General features: G+C 38.5%; 1 protein-coding gene across 8 annotated transcripts in view; it reads left to right on the top strand.

Annotated features, from left to right (window-relative positions):
• Positions 1 to 20,776, top strand: part of PTPN4 (protein tyrosine phosphatase non-receptor type 4) — a 190,075-nt gene that overhangs the window by 141,111 nt on the left and 28,188 nt on the right. For all 8 annotated transcript variants that reach the window (XM_030579718.1, XM_030579717.1, XM_030579722.1 and 5 more), the window contains 8 exons: positions 9,425 to 9,584; positions 12,352 to 12,435; positions 12,521 to 12,577; positions 14,481 to 14,637; positions 16,177 to 16,343; positions 19,310 to 19,400; positions 19,499 to 19,560; positions 20,477 to 20,623. In XM_030579718.1, coding sequence (XP_030435578.1) covers positions 9,425 to 9,584; positions 12,352 to 12,435; positions 12,521 to 12,577; positions 14,481 to 14,637; positions 16,177 to 16,343; positions 19,310 to 19,400; positions 19,499 to 19,560; positions 20,477 to 20,623 — 925 coding nt within the window. The remainder of the gene's footprint in view (positions 1 to 9,424; positions 9,585 to 12,351; positions 12,436 to 12,520; positions 12,578 to 14,480; positions 14,638 to 16,176; positions 16,344 to 19,309; positions 19,401 to 19,498; positions 19,561 to 20,476; positions 20,624 to 20,776) is intronic.

The raw sequence follows: 20,776 nt of genomic DNA, 5'->3' as shown, positions 1-20,776 counted from the left end.
TAAGGCTATGTCTACACTAGCGAGTTTACGTAGCCACTTTATGCCAACGGGAGAGAGCTCTCCAATCAACATAATAAAACCACCTCCATGAGCTCTCCTGGTGACATGGCAATGTGCACACTACAAATTATGCTGGCAAACCTTATGTTACTCAGGAGGGTGTTTTTTTCGTACCCCTGAGTGACGTAAGTTTTGCTGACACAAGTTGTAGTGTAGACCAGGCATAAGTCCCATTTTAAAACATGTAGTTTGTCACATGAGTAACATATGTCACTTAAAAATAGAACCTAGGCTCCTGAGTCATTTATGTGCTTTTGAAAATTTTACCTCCTTGTGTCTTTGAAGTGTCAAAATGTTGCAGATTCAGGATTTGATGATAAAAGGATAGAGATCATCATAAAAAAAAATCTGTGGACAGAAAGTTAGCTTTAAACTACTTAGCATCAATTTAAAGTCTGGGTAACGTGGCAGAGCACTTTTATGCATTAAATTTATATAATACAAATGAGCTTTTTATGTTTAAAATAAAAAGCTCTTTGGACTGTAAACTGTGAGAGTTTAAAGTTAGGGAACTAAGAGAGCTATGCCTCTCAGGATTCTTGGATCATTAAGCTTGTTTATATCTGCAATATTCTAGAGGAGATGCCTTGCATTACTTACAGATTCAGTTCATTTTAATTTGCAGAGTACACTTTCCACTGCCAGAAAAGTTTAGTCTTTATTGTGCTGTTTTAAACAAACAAAACTAGTGGGTTTGCTGAATTGTTCTCATTACTTTTATGATGAAATATTTGCAATAACAGATATTGAGATCACTGAACTCATTTAGGTTGACTCTTCTACTAGGACTGAAAGGTCTGTAAATAAGAAGCATCTCAGTGCATGTATGTGCTGAAAAGTTTTTAAATAAAATTTAAATCTAGTTCCAAAGCTAGAGACTAAAGTATATCCTGATTCCTCTAGTATTTAGGGTCAGTGAAGCTTTGACCTAGCTTATTTTATTGCAGACACAACTGGGCTATCAGCACAAATTACAGGTGTTTCCTGGAATCTGGATAATAAACTTTAAAATCCTGCATTTAACATTCTGGCAACTTTCCCTGTTGACATGTGATCCTCAACAGCAGATAGAGGAAAGTATCTCTTGTAGAAAGGTGTAGAAATGTGTTCATACTGTAGCCCTCTGAATAACTGACATTTATTGAGATCATAGCAAATATTAAATATTGCTGTTTGTTCTCATATTCCTCTTGCTATTTCACAGTACGTTGTGATGTTTCTGATTGTAATTTCATGAGATAATTAAAATACCTCCTACATTAATTTTTGTTTGAGGCTAGGGACATCATCCCTGCCCATCCTGGCTAATAGCCATCGATGGACCTATCCTCGATGAATTTATCTAGTTCTTTCTTGAACCCTGTTAAAGTCTTGGTCTTCACAACATCCGCTGGCAAAGAGTTCCACAAACTAACTGTGCATTGTGTGAAAAAATACTTTCTTTTGTTGGTTTTAAACCTGCTACCTATTAATTTCATTTGGTGACCCCCTAGTTCTTGTGTTATGAGACTGAATAAATAATACTTTTTCCACACCAATCATGATTTTATAGATTTCATTCATATCCCCCCCTTAGGCCTCTCTTTTCCAAGCTGAGAAGTCCCTGTTTTATTAATCTCTCCTCATACTGCAGCCATTCCATACCCCTAATCATTTTTGTTGTCCTTTTCCAATTCCAGTATATCTTTTTTTAGATGAGGCGACCACTTCCGCACAAAGTATTCAAGATGTTGGCATACCATGGATTTTATATAGAGGCAAGATGATATTTGCTGTATTGTTATCTGTCCCTTTCCTAATGGTTCCCAACTTTCTGTTAGATTTTTTTTGACTGCCGCTGCACATTGAGTGGATGTTTTCAGAGAACTATCCACAGTAACTCCAAGATCTCTTTCTTGAGTGGTAACAGCTAATTTAGACCCCGTCATTTTATATGTATAGTTGGGATTATGTTCTCTAATGTGTGTTACTTTGCATTTATCGACATTGAATTTCATCTGCCATTTTGTTGCCCGGTCACTCTGTTTTGAGAGATCATTTTGTAGCTCTTTGCAATCTGCCTGGGACTTAGCTATCTTGAGTAATTTTGTATCATCTGCAAATTTTGCCACCTCACTGTTTACCCCTTCTTCCAGATCATTTATGAATATGTTAAATAGGACTGGGCCCAGCACAGACCCCAGGGGGTCACTACTCTTTACCTCTCTCCATTCTGAAAACTGACCATTTATTCCTACTCTTGTTCTTTTAACCAGTTACCAATCCATGAAGGAACCATTCCTCTTATCCCATGACTGCTTGCTTTGCTTAAGTACCTTTGGTAAGGGACCTTGTCAGAGGCTCTCTGAAAATCTAAATACACTATATCCACTGGATCCCCTTGGTCCACATGCTTGTTGACCCCTTCAGAGAATTCTAGTAGATTGGTGGTGCATGATTTCCTTTTACAAAAACTATGTTGACTATTCCCCATCAAATTATGTTCATCTACGTGTCTGACAATTTTGTTCTTTACTATCGTTTCAGCCAGTTTGCCCGGTACTGAAGTCAGGCTTATCGGCCTGTAATTGCTGGGGTCACCTCTGGAGCCCTTTTTAAAAATTGTTGTCATTTTAGCTATCCTCCAGTCATGTGGTACAGAAGCTGATTTAAATGATAGGTTACAGACTACAGTTAGTAGTCCTGTGATTTCACATTTGAGTTCCTTCAGAACTCTCGGATGAATACCATCTGGTCCTGGTGACTTACTACTGTTTAGTAATACATGACCGGTGTTTATTTTCATAAATTTATGCTACAACTAGGAAACTATTTCTGTTGGTATATTAAAAGGCAGACTGAATATTTATATCAAATACATGCAGTTTGTCAGTGTGGGGTTTTTGTTTTGTTTTTTTTATTATGCAAATTGCTGAATGTGGTAACACAGAGAGCTGCTTTGACTGCAAAATAGGCTGCTTTCGCTGTCATTGTCTAAGCATTCATAAAGAAATTCAGAGCTGACTGAGCAGATATAAAGCAATAAAGTTTTTGCCCCAGGCTGGATTGTTAATTCTCACAATTCATTATGCTAAAAATTACAGCTCTTTGCACTGTTACTACTAAAGTGCTAATTTAAGTATCTTTTTTCAGATGTTTGCTATTAGTTTATATTTTCTATAGAAAATTCTCAGTTTTCATTAACTCTCATATGCAGACTGGTGGCCAAAAAGATCATCTTTTTGCTTTGTTTTTGGAATTATTTGTGTTTTTTAAACTTCTTAAAATTGCTAACTTTCAGAAGTTAACATTTACAAGAAAACATATCTTCTTGTCCATCACTTTAAAAAGATGAGTAAACTATGCCAGCCAGACTCTTCACTAAATAAATAAGCAGACAGTTAAAAGCTCTAAGTACTAATAATGGGCCAGTGCCTAAATAATTGATAACTGCCTTGAAAATTCGTTAGTAAATGTTAGTAATCAGTTTCTCTCTCTACAAAAACTGGTGAAAGACGGTTTCCATTGTTGCTGTTGGAACTTTGCAGAGGGAAAAATAAAACATATGTTGCCGCTTCCGATAAATGACAGAACAAGTTATCAAGTTCTTTGTGGAAATTACTATTAGGAAATGTGCTTATTCAGTATGGTTTTATTTCCTATTCTTACGAATCTTAGCTTCTACTGTCATTACAGTTTGAAGAAATAGTATGAGGGTTTTTGCAACGATTCTGCGGGTACAAAAATTTTAATTTGATAAAATTTGGAAGTTAAGCATAAATATCTGTCAAATTGGTAGATAAAAAGATCCATTTAAATGTAGAAATAATAAGTCTGCCAAGATGGGTGTCAACATGACTTCAGTTTGAAGTTTCTAATTTTTTGTTTATACTTTTAAAAAAGAGTCTTATTTATTATATTTAAGGCCTTTCATTTTCTTTTTTGTTGGTTTGTTTTTGTTTGGTTTTCTTATTTAATTTTCCAGCAATTTATTGGGTTTTATTTAAAAATTTTAAAAATGGGAGAAAATCAGTAAAAACCAAGAACTCGTGGAGCGTGAAGGGAAATTCACCATGTGGCAGTTGAGGAATATTTCTCCTCCCTGCTGTGGTTAAGCAGTCTGGTCTCCTGGGACCCAGCTCCCTGTCCTTCTCATTCTTTCTCCCCTCCCCCTAATGGAAAGGAAGCGAACACTGCTGAAGGGCTGGGGTCAGAAAGGCAGCAAAAGAGACTACACCGTATGACTATTGATTCCCCTGCAAGACAGCCCCCTTCCAATCTCAGCTATTCAATGTAGCCCCATTTGCTTCCCCTGCACAGGCTCTGTCTGGCAGAGGAAGTAGATGGGGCTCTATGCCGTAGGGCCAACTGCTAAAGTCAACAGTTCTTGGCTTACCCAGGACTGTGAATCACCTTGTTGCTCCCTGCCTCTGGTGTGAGAGAGTTCCCTAACACCACTAGCCTTTTAGCCACTCAAGCACTCTTCTATGAGCAAGGGTGTGGGAACCTTCCCAAACCTTACCTGCCCCCTCTTCCCCTGAGGCCCCTCCCCAAAGGGCCCACCTCTGCTCCCTCTTCCCTCAAAGGCCAAACTGGACCTGTGTCCCCACCCCCCAGGTCCCCTACTCAGGGCAGGTGGAGGGTCCGTGGCTCCCCACATCAGCCCACACAGCTCTTACCATGGCTAGGCTGTGGCTCCAAGGCTCCACAACCCAGCTGGAGCCAGGTTGAGGAGAGTCACGCGGGCAGCTGTGGTGAGCTGCTGCGGAGTCGTGGACCCTCCACCTTCCCTGGGCTGGGCAGGACTCGGGCCGGGGGCTGCTCTCGGTTTCCCCCACACTGTGGGGAGGTGGAGGGTCTGCATGGCTCCCACAACTGACCAGGCTCCTTGATCAGGCTCCATGCTGACCGTGACGGGGGGGACTCAGGAGAAAGTGGAGAGGAAGGAGGTCTGCCCCGGCAAATAGTGGACAGGACAGGCCCATCCACTTTCAAAAAGTGGGAGGGCTGTACCCTCACCCCCTGTTTTTGGTGCCACTGCCTCTGGGCTGTGCAAACCCTGTCTTTACCTTGCAAGTGCACCCCTGTCCCTGTTCCATTTGAACCATTCCCCTGTGATATCCAGTCACTGAAAGAGGCTCCTCAGAGAAGTCCCAGATCTTCTACCCCCAAAGGAGCCAGTGTGCCTCAGTTTACTAGTTTTACCTTAAACCTCTCCTCCTGTAAACCATACAGCACGTGTGAAATCTTATTATAAATGACAAAGGAGGTTTATTTAAGAAAGAATAGATTTGACTAGAAACGAGAGTTGGATGGAAAGAAATGGTTCTTTTGAGTAGTGTCCCTATGAGTGCTCCACTGCAGGTGCACTTGCATCCCTGCACTGCAGATCAGAGAACTTAGATGGCAGTGTCTGTTTGGCCCACACATGCACTGTTTCCCCTACTCCCCTCAATGTTGCACAGGTGAGCCCGTCTCAGTTCCTTCTCAGCTGCCTCTGGCTAGAGACAGGGCTATTAGCTGTCCATTCATTGGATAATTATTTCACTTTCAGCATTTCAGTAGTTAATTAATCGTTTTTCTTTTTGTTGTAGAGCTTTCTTTATTTTCTCTTTCCTACCAAAAAAACCCAACCCACTTTATTTTCCCGTTTGTCTGGGGTTGCCCCAGCACAGAGTAAGCCTGATTTACTGGGCTTTAAGAAGTTCCTCTCATGCAAGGAGGCCATCCCTGTAGTGGATAAACATTCCCCCTGTAGCCATTGCCTCAGGGAAAGCCAGATTCCTCAAAAGTGTGGTCTTTGCCAACAACTCAAGCCCAGATCTCGGAAGGAGAGAGAACTGAGACAAAATCTCCTCCTCATGGTGACAGCTCTCCCCGGACCTGTGCCAGGAGTCACCCAGACTGCGTGAATCTTCCCAATAGCCTTTGACATCTTGGAGCTATGGTTCACAGGAAACAGCCGAAGACCCCTTGCGTAAGGCTTCAAAAAACAGAACTGTGGGTCCCCAGAGTGAGCCCCAAGCTAGCCAAAAAAGATCACCAGCGTGTTCGGTACTTGGACAGTATAAACACGGTACCCATAGCTCACAAGGGCACCGTGAGCTGTGGTACTGAAGCAGCAGGTATCATTGATGGGCCTAAAGACCAGATGGGCAAAGGCGCCAAAGCAATGGTACTGACAGAAAAAGGCAAAGACAAGACTGCACCACTGCTAAGAAGATGCTACCAGTATTAGTAGTACCATCAGCACCGTCATTAGCAAGCCATCCAGCCTCTGAGCACTCGGTACAGCCCAGATCCCTGATCCCCTCCATGCTGACCCACTGACAATCTTAGACACCAGTTCAGTCAGTACTGCAGGAATTCACACACTCTAGAGAACTCTCAGTATTTGACGTACCGGAGACTCCCTGGCTAGGTACCAGGGCTGGGATGGAGCAAGGCTAGACCATTGAACCTGGTATTACACCAGTGGCTAAACAGGACAGGGTGAGAACTCCCTTCTGTTTGAATGGGCCATCACTGAGATATATTATCCCCTAGTGACTGAGGGCAAGTTTGCAAAAAAAAAGAACCTTTTGCCATGAGGTCTGTGTCACAGGGAGCTAGGGGGTCAAGGAGCCTGGTCCAGGCAGCCGTGACCATCAGCACAGAACTCCATCTGCTTCCCCTGATGGACACAGTCCTCTCTCCAGACTCCAGCCCTTCAGCACAGCCTCATCCAGGTGTATTCTGAAGGACCAGGGTCAGAAGGGGGCTCTGTCCATGAATGCGCCGTATTCAAAGGATGCAGTCTTTTACCCCCTGCAGCCTTGTCGCTGCAGCAGTTAGGCTATCTCATCTGCCAGTACTTGACTCCCTGCCCATCTCAGTCCCCACCTTCACAGAGGGAACAAATGAGGCCATGCTGAAGGGCCAGGGTCTGGAGAAGAAAGGAAGGCTGCAACCCGTGAGTACTGACTCCCCCACCAGCCTTTCAACACAGCCTATCTGCTTGCCTTTGAAAAATTCCTGGGTCCTGAAAAAGCCAAAATTTGTGTGAAAAATCAGTAAACCCCCCAAACTATCTTTTTCAAAAACCTGGGAATTGGCGGCAGGGGGGGAATTAGTCAATACCTAGTACAAAGGGCCTTAATTATATTTCGTCAAAACTTCAGGGGGAAAGCTATATAATTTTCTAAGTGAAATACTCCTTTTCTCATTCCACTGTCATGTGCAAAGACTTCTTTTCGTGGCTTAAATAATTTATTTATCAGAAAATACATAATATGTTCCTTTATTTAATGTTACTTGGATAATAACGACCATATTTTTCCTTTTTACCTAATGACTAGAGTCTTGTGAACTGTGTTTTGCTTTAATTACAGTGAAATAAATTATACAATATTGAGTTTCACCTGTGGTTGTCCAAGATATTTGCAGCAAATTGAGTTGAAGTATTATGAGGTCTCATAATTAGCTGTTAGCAAAATAAGGCTCATATGTGATCAGGCCAATTGAGTGCAAATACTCCCAAGGGTAAAGTTATTTATGTGCCTAAATGTTTTCAGGATTAGGCCCTAGCTTTATTGTAGTGCTCCATCTGCGTCATAATAAGTAGGTAGGTGCTTAATAAAAATGGATTTTAATGCAGTTTGTGGATTGTTAGTATTTAGGGACTGATTTTCAAAGTCAAAGAGAGCTAAGCACCTGACTGCTCCTTTGTGCCTCTGAAAATCTTCCACTTCATTTATAAGTATAAAGCCTTAAAATGAAAGACGAGTCCAGCATTTGTCATGAGAAAATTATGTACTTAAATTCTTATGCCATAAGAAGTGGTCAAGGGAGTGCCAACTATAATAGATAAATACACGGCATAAACTGGTATGCTGTTATTAAAGCTACAGCACCACAGTCTCAGACCTAACAAGTGTGCACGTTAGTCTAGAAATGTGAACTTTTGATGGAGCGACTCTCATTTTTGGCAGTATTGTTGAAGATCAATCCGGTAAAAATGCATTTAAAAAAAATTGACTCTACATATTTTCTCTTAGGTTAAATTTTGTATGCAAGGTAATATTTGAAAATGTGCTGCTGAATAATATGCACTCAATTGCAAATTAGACAGTGGGAAATTGAGAACTGCATGCACAATCATATGTTTAGTACTTGCAAATCAAATGTGGTTTTAAGAAGCTAACGTACAAAGTGTTTGAAGTTTTTTCATGTGGGCTTGGATTTTAAATCATCTTGCTGTTAAAAGTACAAAACATGAGTATTGTCAGATTCTTAATTGTGCTGATTTGTTCAAAACTGAATTTAGCTTTATTTTTAAAGTTTAATTTACAGGCAGTCTAAGATGTAAATTAATTGCTTTTCTCCTTGGGAAAAATATAAAATGATGTATATTTGTTTTAGAAATAGATTACTAGATATTGTGACAGACCCAGGCGTCTGGTAGAAGGCAAATATACTGGTCACTGGATGAGTAGTTTTCTGTTCCGTGAGTGCCCAGAGCAGGGGCTGGACTAGAGTAATCAGGAACCTGCTAGAACCAATTAAGGCAGACAGGCTGATTAGAACACCTGCAGCTAATCAAGGCAGGCTAATCAGGGCACTTGGGTTTAAAAAGGAGCTCACTCCAGTCAGGCGGGGGGGAGCCAGAGGAGAGGAAGTGTGTGTGGGGAGCTGGGAACAAAAGGTGCAAGGAGCTGAGAGTGAGAGGCTGTGCTGCTGGAGGACTAAGGAGTACAAGCATTATCAGACGCCAGGAGGAAGGTGCTGTTGTGAGGATAAAAGAAGGTGTTTGGAGGAGGCTATGGGGAAGTAGCCCAGGGAGTTGTAGCTGCCATGCAGCTGTTACAGGAGGCACTATAGACAGCTGCAATCCAGAGGGCCCTGGGCCGGAACCCGGAGTAGAGGGCTGGCCTGGGTTCCCCCCAAACCTCCCAACTCCTGATCAGACACAGGAGGAGTTGACCGAGACTGTGGGGAAGATCACTGAGGTGAGCAAATCTGCCAATAAGCGCAGGACCCACCAAGGTAGAGGAGGAACTTTGTCACAGTATATATGAGATTTATAAAGCAATCTCCAACATACTGATCAAGTGGATTAAAAGAGTAGGTAAACTGTTTAAAAGAAACAATACACTGAACAAGAATACTCTAGCTTAATCAATCTTTGAATGTTCATGATTCTTTTTTAAAAATACACTGTACACAACGTATATATTTGCATGTATATATGCTGTAGAAATCGTATCCACAAAATCAATCCCTTCCGAAAACAAAAATGTCAGATTTTTTGTAACTCTCAACTTTTAGCCCCTTGTTCAGTTTACTTGGAGTCCTAAGAATTTTCAAATAAAATTTTCTTGCTCCTCCATTTTATTTTTGTATCTAGATCCCAAGAGACTCCTGTAGATGGACAACCTCCTGCACTACCACCCAAACAATCTAAAAAGAACAGTTGGAACCAAATTCATTATTCACACTCCCAGCAAGAACTGGATAACCATATTAATGAAACGTTTGATGTTCCCGCATCGCCTGAAAAATCCACAGTAAGCTGATGGGTCAAGTTTGTTGATCTTGTTTTTCCTCTGGATGATTGTTCTGCTTTTGTAGAAATAACTACTGATACATTTTTTATGCATGCATTATATTGCAGCAATTTCTCTCTCTCTCTCTTTCTCTCTCTCTCTCTCTCTCTCTCACACACACACACACACACACACACACACACACACACACACACACACACACACACACACACACACACACACACACACACACACACACACACACACACACACACACACAATATCTCACCTGTCAGATCTGTTCACTTCCCCCCCCAACTAATCTTTCCATTTTTTCAATATTCCTGTGTCAGTTTCACCATGCTACATTATTGGAATGGCATACAAAGACATTTTAGGGGCATCCTTTATCCCTGTGACACTTCCTTAGTTTTCCTGTATTTGCAGATGTTTCTAACCAACTTCTCATTTTGGCAGTGAATTTGTCCATAGGTTTAAAAGAAGGCAGATATGTAAATACTACATAAAAAGTATTGGCAATCTCACACTTTCAAAAAGAGTCAGAACCCCCAAAATTAATATTTAAAAAAGAATAAATTTGGGTTATTTTCTTTCTGGATTTTGAGCGTTTGAGGGGTTCATTTAGGTCACATTTTCAAAATTGTATCTGCAACTTTGAGGGCTAGAAAAATATTTTTATAAATGGAAGCATGTTTCTTGAGTTGGAGCTTTAAGTAAAACACCAGATATTGTGTACTCACAATAAAATTGTGAGAGTTGACAACCCTGCATTTATTTCATTTAAATTAAATCATGAAATAAAACTTCTAGCCATTTGTTTCTATATTTATGCTAACCTAAGTTGTGTTAAAATGTAGTTCTGCTCTGAAATATGACTGTAGAAATATCTTCCACGGTTGTATGCCATGTTCTTGTAGCCATCTCGGTCCCAGGATATTAGAGTATGTCTTAATAACAAAGAAAAACCCGCTGTTGGCTCTTGGCAGCCGACTTGGGCTCGGGCTCTACCGCTGTTTCATTGCTGCATAGACTTCTCGGTTCAGGCTAGAGCTGACCTGAAAAAGAGCTGTATGTAAGCTCAAAAGCTTGTCTCTCTCACGAACAGAAGTTGGACCATAAAAGATATCTGCCTTGTCTTTGTAAAAATAACACCTTCTTACCAGATCTGTTCCTGGTGTGTATTCTGTCATGTTTAGTTGAGTCATGTGACAAAAATATCTTTCAACTGTTTTTTACTCCCATTAGCCCAGCAAAGAAAATGCAGTTGTGGGAGAATAAGCTGCACTGTATTCTATGAACATAATGTTTCTTAAGCTCCAATGAGGTAATCTGTGCATACCCAGTAAAGGCAATGAGACTGCACAGGTGTAATTGAAGGTCTAATTGAGTGTGCTGAACCCTTAAATCTGAATGTCATGGGAGAGGGAAAAAACTGAGTTTAACTCTCAAAGTTCAAGTTACATTTGCAGGGCTTGCAGTTACACAAAGCATAGTTAGCCTAATTTGCACTGTTTCTTATCCCAAACCTTCCTCTTTCCAACACTATAAGTATTTTCTGGAATCAAGGGCTTTCTACTGTGTAGTCGTGTCAGTGATAGAGTAGCTGGTTTGTGAGGAGGATGTTTCTTTTGAAGGTTCGAGTTCATCAAACTGGATCCTCCAGGCAAACTTATACTTCTTTCCAGCCCCTACAACCACACACTGCAGAGTTCTTTTGCAAGTTTAACTTTTCAGGATTCAAATAATCCAATGTGGTGAGAAGCAGGTGCGTTTTTAAAAAGTTGAATACCAGTCCCTTTAACTTGAAGTATCACTGTTTAATATTTAACACTTTACATCTTCCTCTAAGTGTTGTGCAAAACAATGACTAATCCACCTCTCATCCCTGTGAGGTAGGATAAGTATGAGTAGCTAGTTCAAGCAAATTCAAAGCCATTGAAATGGCACCTTATTGAAAGGCACAAGATTCAGGTCTGTAGCTTCCACAGATGGCTGTGCCATGCCACCAGCGTCAGTGCTGTTCTGAAAGAGCTGAATGAGGCATAGGAAATATGTATAATTGTGTTTGTATGTGGGAAGAGGTGTGAGGAGCAGTGGATGGGAATTTCCTGATAGGAGTTTGTGGGGTGGAGGGAGAGGACTTGTGATGTTGCCTCAATCAAATAAATGATGTGGGAGGGTGACAGGGGGATTATAATCACCGAGCTCTGTCAGGATAGGGCAATTCATATTCCTCTCCACATAGCCCTGGAGCATGAGTAGTAAACCTCACATTAGTATTTCAAACTGTTCCTGTAGAGGTGAGTTGTAGGGCCATGAGCTCCCTGCAAAACTCGCCCCATATTAAACCCAAGTTGTAGCCAGTGCAAACTAAGACACACAGGTTATGTGACCTGCCCAAGCTATATAACAATACATTTTCAGTTACAGCAAATTTGTAACCTATCCACTTGATCCTGCAGTAACTGTTATATTTATGACTTGTAATTTTATTAGTCAATTTATGATTTGGGTAGTTCCGTATTTTGCCAGCTCGCTTCCAGGAGAACACATTTACAGATTAGCTGTGCACAGCAACTCAGAGTGCATGATCCCCCACATCAAACTGGGGTGAGAGAAACAATTTGCATGGTTACTGCTGCTTTTTCAGGGCCCAATAGCAATTATTGGACATTTGATGAGGACATTTGGAACAGCTGTGGTATTTAAAGCCTGCATTAGCTGAAAACAAATTATATGTAATGTTATATACTTCCTTTTTGTTTAGCCCAATGGTGGTGTTCCCCATGACAATCTTGTTTTGATCAGAATGAAACCAGATGAAAATGGAAGATTTGGCTTCAATGTAAAGGTAATGAAAAATGGATGTCTATTCATATTTTTAAAGATTGTTCAGAGACACTCATGATTTGTGACTTGTTGACTTGTTTTTAAAGGGAGGATATGACCAGAAGATGCCTGTAATAGTGTCCAGGGTAGCTCCAGGAACACCAGTAAGTTGTCAGAAAAACTTGGAAGTGGTGGTGTTTAATTAGATGTGTGCAGTGTTGTTCTAGCCATGTAGGTCTCAGGATATTAGAGAGACAAGATGGGTAGGTGTAATATCTTTTATTGGGCCAACTTCTTTTGCTGAGAGAGAGAAGCTCATCTCTCTTTCACCAGCAGAAATTGGTCCAATAAAAGATATTACCTCACCCACCTTGTTTCTCTAATTAGATGAATGTGATCATAATTATTGTAAGTCCTTTGTGTTTTCTTTTTCCCTGAGGGAAAATGTTCTGGCCACACTTTGCTAGGAATAAAATTGCTCTAACATATTACTTTTAGGGTAGTAGTCCCCATACCTTGTTGACAGCTTGTCACATGTAACTGCCTCATATATTAAATGAAATTATTGGTCAATTAAATGTTGAGACTAAATATATTTAAAACATAATGTTAAAAATACTTCTTTGCTAGTTAAAGGAGGTCAGTGGAATGAAAATAAACTGCAGACAGAATATAGTCTCCCCAGTATCACTTACATGCTCTTCTACAAATTCCTGCATTAAATAAAAGTAAACTGCTTACATTGCTATCTGTAAGTTTGTTTGTTTCTTTCTTTCAAGTTAAAGTTCACAGATGAGTGTGGTGCATGCTTTAATAATAAAAATGAATATTTTCTCAATACAATGAAGTTTCATCACTGCAAATGGTTACAATAAGTTATAATAGCTGTTTCTTGACTCTTGATATATAATGCCCCACTCACCCTGAAAACATTGTTATTTAGCATACATTTTTAGTTTAAACATTAGTGGGATTTTGTCACAAATTTTGTTGAGACAAACTTTTATGCTGTAAAAATTGCAAATCACTTTTGTTTTTACTGACACATGCAGTTGTGAGTAATGTCAAGATTTAGATTGAACCCGGTCTGATTCTGTGGTGGTGATTCTGGTGTTCAGTGAGCACCATTAGTGTCTTCAAACTAGGCACAATATTGTGGCAGTTGATTGCCAGAAATAATGACCTGGTATTCAGCCTTTGTGATGCCAGCTCTATGTTGTGCACCTGTCAGAAATTAATAGAATAAGACACACATTTGCTTACATTAAAACAACATAGTAGCTTTGATCTAAATAAAATCATTAAAATGTATATGTTGACATCTTATATTAGATTGTTCTCATCCCAGTTAATTATTTTTTTTCCTAATTTATTTTCTATATAACAAATTGGTTTGTTTCTATTGCAGTTAATTTTGAATGAATGGATTAAACATCTAGCAATGCTGTGGTGATGATAAATGGGGAATGCACTGCCCTTTCCTCTTGGCAACCATGGTTAAATTGTAACAAATAGTATTTTCGCTTGCTGGTTCTTTTTGCCCAGATTACCTGGATTTGGTGCATTTCCTTTGCCGCCCTCCTGCCCCCATCTTCTTTTTGTTGCCTTGAATGTGATATTAGAAGCTTGCTGCTCTTAGATTTGTGAAATTGAATTGGTCAAGGTTTTGCCATGCTGCTGCTGTTCTTTCTGAGATTCCTGAGCTTGTCCTGCATCCCCAGTGTTAATGCAGAATATAATTCAAACACTGGAGATCTTATCCAAGCATTCAACTTCAGCATACATACAAGGAGCAGGGAGTAACAGCATCAGAAAGGCATGTTGAAATGACAGACTCCTCCTGGTTGTGAACTGAAGTGTTCATATGAATGGCACTGTCTACTGTGTTGTGTTAACGCTTTATATATCATTTGATCCAGTGTGGCAATTATATAAATGAGTCTGGCAGAATCCACATTCCTCAACAATTATGCTGTTTCTTATGTTGCTATTTTACAGAAACAAAATACAAAAGCTTTGTTTTTAGAGTGCTCTGTGTTTGTAAAATTAATTTGTTTCATGTTGCAGGCTGACCTCTGTGTCCCTCGTTTGAATGAAGGGGACCAGGTTGTATTGATAAATGGCAGGGATATAGCGGAACATACCCATGATCAAGTTGTCATGTTTATTAAAGAGAGCTGTGAGAGGCACTCAGGGGAACTTGTGCTCCTAGTACGACCCAATGGTGAGTGATTTCTGTGTAACAACAAATCTTCCCTCTCCTTCTCCCTAGCCTTCACGTTGTGTCCTGGGTTAAGGATGCTAATACTCTTTACAAAAAGGTGCTCCCCCTTAGAAAAAGTACATAAGATTACAACAAGAAGGCAGCATTTCAGTCATATACAAATACAGAGAACTACCTTGTACTGCAAGCATTCATACCTATAACAGTAAGTGTTCAAAACAAATTTTAAATACCCAAAATAGGGATATGAAAAATAATTGGGTATTCTTAGCAAGAGGGCTCGACATAAATTTTATTCCTGAATCATATTAGGTACAAATTGGCCAGATGACTGTACAAATTGATTGTAGTATGGAGGATAGTCCATCCCAAAATGGTAAGTTTGGGTGTCATTGGAAATTGTCGCATAGATATGATAGTATTCAAGGACTTAAAATATATCTTCAAAGCAATTGAGAATTATTGGTAACATTTTTACTGGAGGCATCTTAATAAAAGAAAATGCTTAAAAAAACCAAGCTTATACAGTATGTTCATGGCATTTATATTGTTGGAATGTTGTCAACAGTCAGCTGCTGGGTGTTAAATTCTGCTCCACTATCCAATCACAATAAAGAGCCATGTAGCAGAAAAATATACTGAGAAATAATTGGAGTAGTTGAAATCACTCCACTAGATTACCTCAACCAATTGACACATGATTCTGGCTTCTTTTTATTTAACCATGTTACTTCCCATTCTATGTATTTAAACCATTTCATTGTTTTTGTATATTTTCTTCCTGTGTCATAGTCATATAAAATTAAATTCTGCTAAATTGGTTTATGGATTTACCAAGTCAATACCCCTTTGTGTGTTGTTTATAGTTTTGGTTGAAATTAAAAGCCTTAAAATGCAGAATTAAAAAGTAGCCATAATTTCCTCATTCATGTTTTTACAGTGTTCTACTTTATGGGCAAACTTTTCATATGCTTGTGTGCTAGCTATAGTATGTACTTCACTGTGTATATTTGAATACATATTTGTTTACAGGCAGTACTTTTACACAGAGTGTTCACAGAATTATAGTGGGGCCTACGAATGTCATTCTAGCCAGTGGTCTGCCAGTTTTAGCCTAATTAATTCCCTGCAAAGTAAAACGCAAAACAAAAAAGATAAACAGATACTACAGTGACTTGAGGGATGTGATGTGGAAATTGGGGAGGCCAAAGAGGAGAAAGTTACAGTAAACAAGGCAAGATATGACTAGGGCTAGGGAGCAGGATTTTAGCAGTATTGATTATGTGAAAATCCATTTCTTACTCGACAATAAAGTAAATAACAATGTAGTTTTAGGGTGGAGCATAATGGTTTCAACACTGAATTTTTTGTTGCTATGGATTAAAGTCTGACTCTTAATGGTACTCTACCACAGATTTTCCTGTAGAAGCAATACTAAATTGCCATTTTTCTTATTTAAAAGATGAGCATTCACTGTTACAGCCAAAGAACATGCTAGGTTAGAGCCTCCCTCAACCTTCCTACCTTTATTTATTGTAGCTGTCTATGATGTGGTGGAAGAGAAGCTGGAGAGTGAGCCTGACTTCCAGTACATCCCTGAGAAATCCCCCCTGGATGGTGTCCATCAGGATGATAATGCTCTGCGGGAATCTATGATTCAGCTAGCAGAGGGGCTTATCACTGGAACTGTTCTGGCGCAGTTTGATGTAAGTAATGTACCACCTGTAATTGTATGCACATGCCAGTCTCTTTCTGGGTAATAATTAGCTTCAACAGAACAAATTTGAATGATATTAGACTGAGTTTAGAATCTGTCAGCAAGGCAATTGACTCATCTACTGTAAAGAAAGAACAGCCAAACATCAATTAACTTCTGTGTTAAAACACTACAGGTTAAAATAGTTACCATAGAATAAACGTTAGCTGTCTAGTAAAATCTAAGTGTTTTCAATACACTGTAAAGCCATTTAAAACTGGAACTCCCAAGTTTTTGCAATTATAATGATCTTATGCTTATGTAACATCTTTCATATCCACGAATACCTAAAGGGTGTAGGAAGCTTTACCCAAGTCCCAGTGTCATCCCTTCTGGATGACAACCTAAATTAAGACAGGAAGTGAAGAATACCATAAACAATTTAAATCGCAGGGAAGATTTTAGATGAAATCTAAGTATTAGGACAAAGTACTGGGAAATACAACCCTAGTTTTAAGAAAATGCAATAGAATTTTTTTATACGTAGTTGATTTTTATTATTTATTTTGAAGAGAGTAGTGCAGTTCCCCTTAATACCATGCTTGTACATTGGCTCATTGCTGTCTCTCAGAGAAGAATACCATCTTCTGAATCAACACAGCCACTTTTTCAACACCCAGGTATTCTTTGGTGGTATCCTATCAAAATACAGACACAGCTCACCCTAGGTTAGTTTCTGAAATTAGGTAATATGGCTGCAGGACTAGATAATCTGTTACATTACTAAAGTAACTAGACAAATGGAGATACCCCTTTTAATGTCAATCTGGTATATATTTTATAGACCTGATCCTGTTCTATGGACTGTGTTTAAATTGGATTGGAATTTCTTTAGGACAGCTTTGTGCTCAATAAATTATATAGAGCACTTTTCATAGCTGTTGAAATTTTTTACTACTTGGTATCTATAGTAATTCCCTGGAAGCTTGAAATCTGTTTCCTTGCCAAAGTCTTTCCTCCATCATATGCTTATATAATGATTAGTTATCATGGGATTGCTCATTTGGCTATCATATAGATTACCAGTTCTTGTTTTTAAAAAATAAGCATTCATTTTGTACTAAGTGATACAAAAAATGCATGCATTTTGCAAATAGTTCTAAAAAGGAAAGAAGGTAAACCAGATGTTTGGTTTACCAATCTCGTGTTCTTTTAAACTGAAAATGAAGACTAAAGCAATGCCTTATTAAGCCTATTGAATTAAAACTAAGATTACTGAAAATTGGTTGACTTAGATCACTCATTTTATGTAGAACTATTCAAACTAATGCTTTGAGGAAATAATTTTCCATTTCAAATCATATTAATGTTTTGCATGATATACAGTAATGATTTCATCTTTTCTTTTAATTTCATGCAGGAACTTAAATAAAATAGCTTTTGATGCCATTGTGATTATATCCAAGCTCACTTTTCAGCTCTTTTGCTTCTTGTTCAGTCATAAATAGAGGCAGAATTAGAACTATCTTGTTCTACGGAGGCTAAACTTACCCCTGGAGTAAATGAGTGTCACCCCATTGACTTTGGAGGAATTGTACCTGCCTAACCTCAACAGTGAATGAGGGCATGGTACAGTGAAATAATAAAATATATTAAAATAATTATGCTGATGGATGGATGTGGTTCATGCAGTTCAGTGTTAGCAGAGTATTAGGTGTAAATAAACTGTGGTTCAAAAATAACTGAACAGGAGTTTCTCACACAATATTATAGCTTATCAACTTGTGCCTCTTAGACTATATGTGAAGCATTAAAGTGATGTGGAGGAAAAAACTCCTTAATATTTTAAAGTAATGATCATTATAATGTAAGCAGTCATAAAAATAGATTGTCTTGCTATCTATTTTTGTTATAGTTATATCTCAGATGTGACACTGGAAATGAGGAATATAACCAAGTAAGGATTAAAAAGCAGGAGCCAAATGAAAAAAAGAAAAATCCTGTTTCCATGTTTATGTTCTGATTGAAATACATTAGCTAAAGAGAAATAAAGAACATATCTTCCAAAGTTTCTCTTACAATGATTTGTATTTTGATGCAAACTAAATAAAATAGACATGAATAAACATAAATACATGAAAAGAAAATTAAGAATAAAGAATAGAAGTAGCATTATGCATACTTCATGAAAATAAACAATTATGTCACATTGCCTAGCTTAAATTGTAAGATCATCATGGCAGGGACTGTTGATTCTCCCTGTAATGTGCCATCCAAATCTATGATGAGATATACACTTGTTAATCGTCCAATCGGAATTTGTATTAATGTGTTTTTCATTTTACCCTGAGTCTTCAGGAAGTATATATTGTTATCCATGTAATATCCCATGCACTGTGAGGCTCTTCGCTATATTTCTTTGAATTGAGAAGCGTGCTGGTTTAGTTAGGGGCAGCAACTCACGGGCTCTCCACATAGGTGCCTATGTACCGGAATACAGCAGAACTCCTACAGAGGGAATCCCTGTGCACACACACACCCCATTTACTGGGAGACTAAGATTTATTGCAGCACTGTGTAGGAGTGCAGGAGGATGATGGTGGCAGGCTTGGGGTGTAGCAGTAGTATAGCCAGTAAGGTCTACTCACAGTATGTATCTGCCAGCCCAAAACACTGTGTTAAGATCCAGTGGACTGTGTCTGCTGTTCCCACAGTAACCAATAGTATTGACCATTGTCCAGATGCATGCCTGCTACAACGGTTTATGATTCAGTTTCTCAGCCTATGCCTTGTGAGCTCGTAGTCCAGCTGCTTGAATGATCTTGTAAAAGAACAAAATTAATATTGCATCGTGCTTGTGAATAGAAAATGTTTTCATGTTTGTTTTATATGCTTTTTAAATGTCTGTAGTAAATTTAAAGCTAGCAGGTCCTATGTTGTGTCTGTTACTATCTGACCATCTTTATTCTCTTTTAGCAACTGTATAGGAAGAAGCCTGGAATGACAATGTCTTGTGCCAAATTACCTCAAAATATTTCCAAAAATAGATACAGAGACATTTCGCCTTGTAAGTGTGTGTATGTGTATGTAAATGGTTTTAAGTTGAAATACTGTCTTTATTTGTACTTGGTAGAGAAATAACATGTTCTTTAAATATTTTTTCAGATGATGCTACACGGGTCATTTTGAAGAGTAATGATGACTACATCAATGCAAATTATATAAATGTGAGTTGAATTTCATGTCATTCATACTGTAAGTACATTGTGGCAGTATTCTGGAGAAGAACAATTGATTTATAAGTTGCTACTGCAGCTTTTCAGCAGAAAATGTAAAAATAAGATAATTCACTCTTTTTGAAAATGTTTCTCAAATCTAATATAGATTAGAGTGGATGGGAAGTATTTTCATCAGTTGGCTTACATGTTAGTAGGTTTGTTTATCTAAAAGACAGTGGTTGATAATTTCCTACTAACTCTCAATCAAATTGAGAGATTTTTATGTGCAGCAACAAGAACCTGAATTTTATTTCAGATGGTGTCATTGTTGGGAGAAAGTAACTATCTAGAGTTAAAATTGGCGCAAAGTAACCCAATGCACATTGTTGTTTCAGTGTTCAAGAGTAGCAAAATTTAGCCTAGTAGGTCTTTGTCTTGTAGCCAGTAATAACAAAGTACAGCTAACTTTTCACTTCAGGAATAGAAAAGAAAGATATTTGATTCCAGGATTAGTATTTTAATTATCATATATTGTAAACAGTGGATGTAATGTGTATACGTCTACAAAAATTATTTTGACACTGAACTGTCACGTTTTTTCGTATGCCTTCATTATGACCTGTGGTCTTGACAGCTCAGGTATTTGGCTACTAAAGTCTGTCCATTAATTAAATGAAAGAGATTTGGATTTCTTAATGGTTTTAAATAAGATTTTTTTTTTTCAGCCTTGACGAGTTTCTTTTGTATTGTGAGCTCTTTTATCTGTGGTCTGGTGATAAACATTTTAATAGTATTGATATTATTGATTCATTCTTCCTATATTTTTTGTAAATCTAAGTTAAATTATCTAGCAAAGTCTAAATTTGTGGTGCATAAATTAATGTTGTTTAACAACTAAAATAATTGTTAATTTGTTTTCTTTTAGATGGAAATCTCTTCTTCCAGCATAATAAACCAGTACATTGCTTGTCAAGGCCCATTACCGAACACTTGTCCTGATTTTTGGCAGATGACTTGGGAACAAGGTTCATCTATGGTTGTAATGTTGACCACTCAAGTTGAAAGAGGCAGAGTAAGTCAAAGTTCTGACTTGAAATCTAATCACATATTATTTTAAAAATCCCTTTTGGAATCGGCCATAAACGACTAGGTTATAACAGGGCCATTATGAATTTCTTTTTTATGGGAGTGCTCACAGGTATTGATACAGTTAAGGCTCTCCTGT

The sequence above is a fragment of the Gopherus evgoodei genome, chromosome 11 (genome assembly GCF_007399415.2).
Source record: "Gopherus evgoodei ecotype Sinaloan lineage chromosome 11, rGopEvg1_v1.p, whole genome shotgun sequence".
NCBI lineage: Eukaryota > Metazoa > Chordata > Testudines > Testudinidae > Gopherus > Gopherus evgoodei.
Note: the sequence above shows the minus strand (reverse complement) of the source record. Positions and strands in the feature narration are given on the sequence as shown.